General features: G+C 37.4%; 1 protein-coding gene across 1 annotated transcript; it reads right to left on the reverse strand.

Moving 5' to 3' along the window:
• Positions 1 to 1,569: 1,569 nt before the first annotated feature.
• On the reverse strand, positions 1,570 to 2,530 carry LOC108354371 (protein Optix-like; the record flags this gene model as incomplete). The annotated part of the gene is made up of 1 exon (XM_017605562.1): positions 1,570 to 2,530. A coding segment is annotated over one exon (727 nt), but the record flags the coding sequence as incomplete, so codon positions are not given.
• Positions 2,531 to 2,759: the final 229 nt, after the last annotated feature.

The raw sequence follows: 2,759 nt of genomic DNA on the forward strand, positions 1-2,759 counted from the left end.
TAGCCGTTTTCAAGAAAAACGGTTTTATCTGGACTATCATGCTATTATAAAAGGCTAGTTGTTTGAAGTTTGGCTGATTGGATGTTCGAAAAAAGAAAAGTTTTTTTCGATTGTCAACCATGTTGAAAAAAAATTTGGGCAGAAGATATTTGCGAAAGTTCCATGAAACTCTTAGAAGAAAAACGCGTATTTTTTGCAATTATTTATCAAAGAAAGATGAAAATTATGGAAAACAATTTGGAAAGGATGCAAAAATATTTATATCTGAAAACATAGCGTTTCTTGCTGACGAAGTTCTTTTCGAAATCAAAAAACCAACTGTGTCGACCATCAGCCGGATTCTAACTTTCGCTAAAATGCTAAAATGGGAAACATAACATTTTTCCGAATTTTTAGCTATCTCCAAAATTTGCGGTTCTTTTCTNGGAAACCTAACATTTTTCCGAATTTTTAGCTATCTCCAAAATTTGCGGTTCTTTTCTCCCTTTTGCTAAAAATAGCTTAGCCTAATAATAATAATCCCTTTTAATTATGATAAATAGTGAAAATGGAAGTTGTGATAGCAAAAAAATAGCAGCCTCAATTTGGATTACATTTTATCTCCTGTAGCGTAGCCGTGACTATATTACAAATACACTTGCGCCGATTCGCAAAGACCATTGATGAGCAGCCTTCGCAAAAAGGCAAATCCTTGAGAGAACTTACGGATTGAAATTTCGAAATTTTTTAGTCAAAGTGAATAGAGCTTTGAACATTCTTTCCACATATTAGTTTCAAAAACATTCGTATTCTTTTCAGGAAGTTAGCAGCGATTTTTGGTAAATGTGTCACAAAGCAGCATTTGCATTCTGAATATAAATAATATCGGTGGGGAATTTGGGAATACTGAAACCTCAAATGAAAATGAAGTGTTTTATGAAGACTAACTGCTTTAGGAAGCAGGAGATACCTCAAGGCATATCTGCGAGATATGTAATAAATATTTTTCTGTTTTTAATTTAGGAATTTCGATAATGCCATAATTAATCGCTAGAAGAAACCATTTATGTACATGTGACCATACATACTCATTTTAAGGGGGACGGGGTTGAGTATGGTAAGAAAATAACTTGTGTCAAAACCAAGCTAATTGGACAATGTTTTTGAGTACTACCTAAACACATATACTCATCATTTGAACATACAAAAAAGCAGAAAAGTCTGTTTTACGAAAGCCAAGTCATGTTGTCACATTTTATTTACTTCCTTTAAATTTTTTTAACGTTTGCCATCTTTTTACATTAAAATAATGCAATATTTTNCGATAATGCCATAATTAATCGCTAGAAGAAACCATTTATGTACATGTGACCATACATACTCATTTTAAGGGGGACGGGGTTGAGTATGGTAAGAAAATAACTTGTGTCAAAACCAAGCTAATTGGACAATGTTTTTGAGTACTACCTAAACACATATACTCATCATTTGAACATACAAAAAAGCAGAAAAGTCTGTTTTACGAAAGCCAAGTCATGTTGTCACATTTTATTTACTTCCTTTAAATTTTTTTAACGTTTGCCATCTTTTTACATTAAAATAATGCAATATTTTAGCCGCTATTAATTTCGCACAGAAAAAGTAATCTTTTGACCTAATGTGCAACGTGATGAAGGTTGGAAATAGGAGTAGGAAGCGATTTTCGAACATCCCGAATTTCTTCAACACTAAACACATAGTTTAGACGCGGATCCAAATGCGCATATCTACTACTTTTACTGGTGTCGAGTTTTAGTACTTGTTTAGGTGTCTACGGTTGGTGTATCATGTGATCTCTGATGGTGCAGCGTTGTGATTATTGTGTGGTATTTCTGGCGACGTTGAGAATGGTCGATGCAACATCTGAGCGCTATGGTGATGATGCTGATACACCGAAGTGTCCTGTAAGGCGGCCACCGTACTCAGGGTCGCCGCTATACTGTTGGCCGTGGAGTTGAGCTTTTCTGGAGAATTGACGCGTATTTTCGGTGGTGTGCAGTCCACCGCGTATGCAGGTGGTGGCGGATAGTTAACGGCGGCATGCAGATGGCTGCCATTTAAGCCATGCGCCTGTGCCGGTAAATGTGGTTGTGGTCTGATGACGATGGGTTGTATCGGGAATTGTTGGGACATTTCCTTGAGGTTGCTAAAACTTTGCAAATAACAACCGGCATTGAAGAGACTGGTGGCTGTGTCCAATTTGAAGGCTGGCAAGCAGGTGGATAGCGGTGCGGTTGTAGCATAACTGGATGCTGCTACCAAATTGCTAGCTGATAAAGAGGTGGCCAAGTCGCGTGGTTTATCACCATCAATGCTGAGACTCTCTTCACGATCGTTAGCGCCATTCGATGTAGAACCCGGACTGTGCTGTAGTTGAATACTACTAGGAACAGGTGAGTGGGTGCCCAATGAAATGTCTGAATCTGATGTGTCCGATGCTATTGGTGAAGGAGCTCCTTCCGGTCGTCGACTACGACAAAGCAGGCCGGAATTGTTTTGATTATGTTGTATTCTGAAAAGATCGAAAAAAATGCGAGATGTTAAATTTTAATTGGAAATACTATGTATAGTATAGTAGTATAGGCGAAAAGTTAAATACTTTATTTCTAGTGTAAGAGTCAACAAAAAGGCTAAATTCTGCATGTGTCATCCAGTTGATTCCAGCTAAAATCTTCAGCGAGAGAGTTTTACGAATATTGTCAAATTCTAAAAAAGAGACTACAAAACTGGAGGGAGACGCC

This window comes from Rhagoletis zephyria, unplaced genomic scaffold, assembly GCF_001687245.7.
Source record: "Rhagoletis zephyria isolate East Lansing unplaced genomic scaffold, Rhagoletis_zephyria_1.1 Rzeph_scaffold_35298, whole genome shotgun sequence".
Lineage (NCBI taxonomy): Eukaryota > Metazoa > Arthropoda > Insecta > Diptera > Tephritidae > Rhagoletis > Rhagoletis zephyria.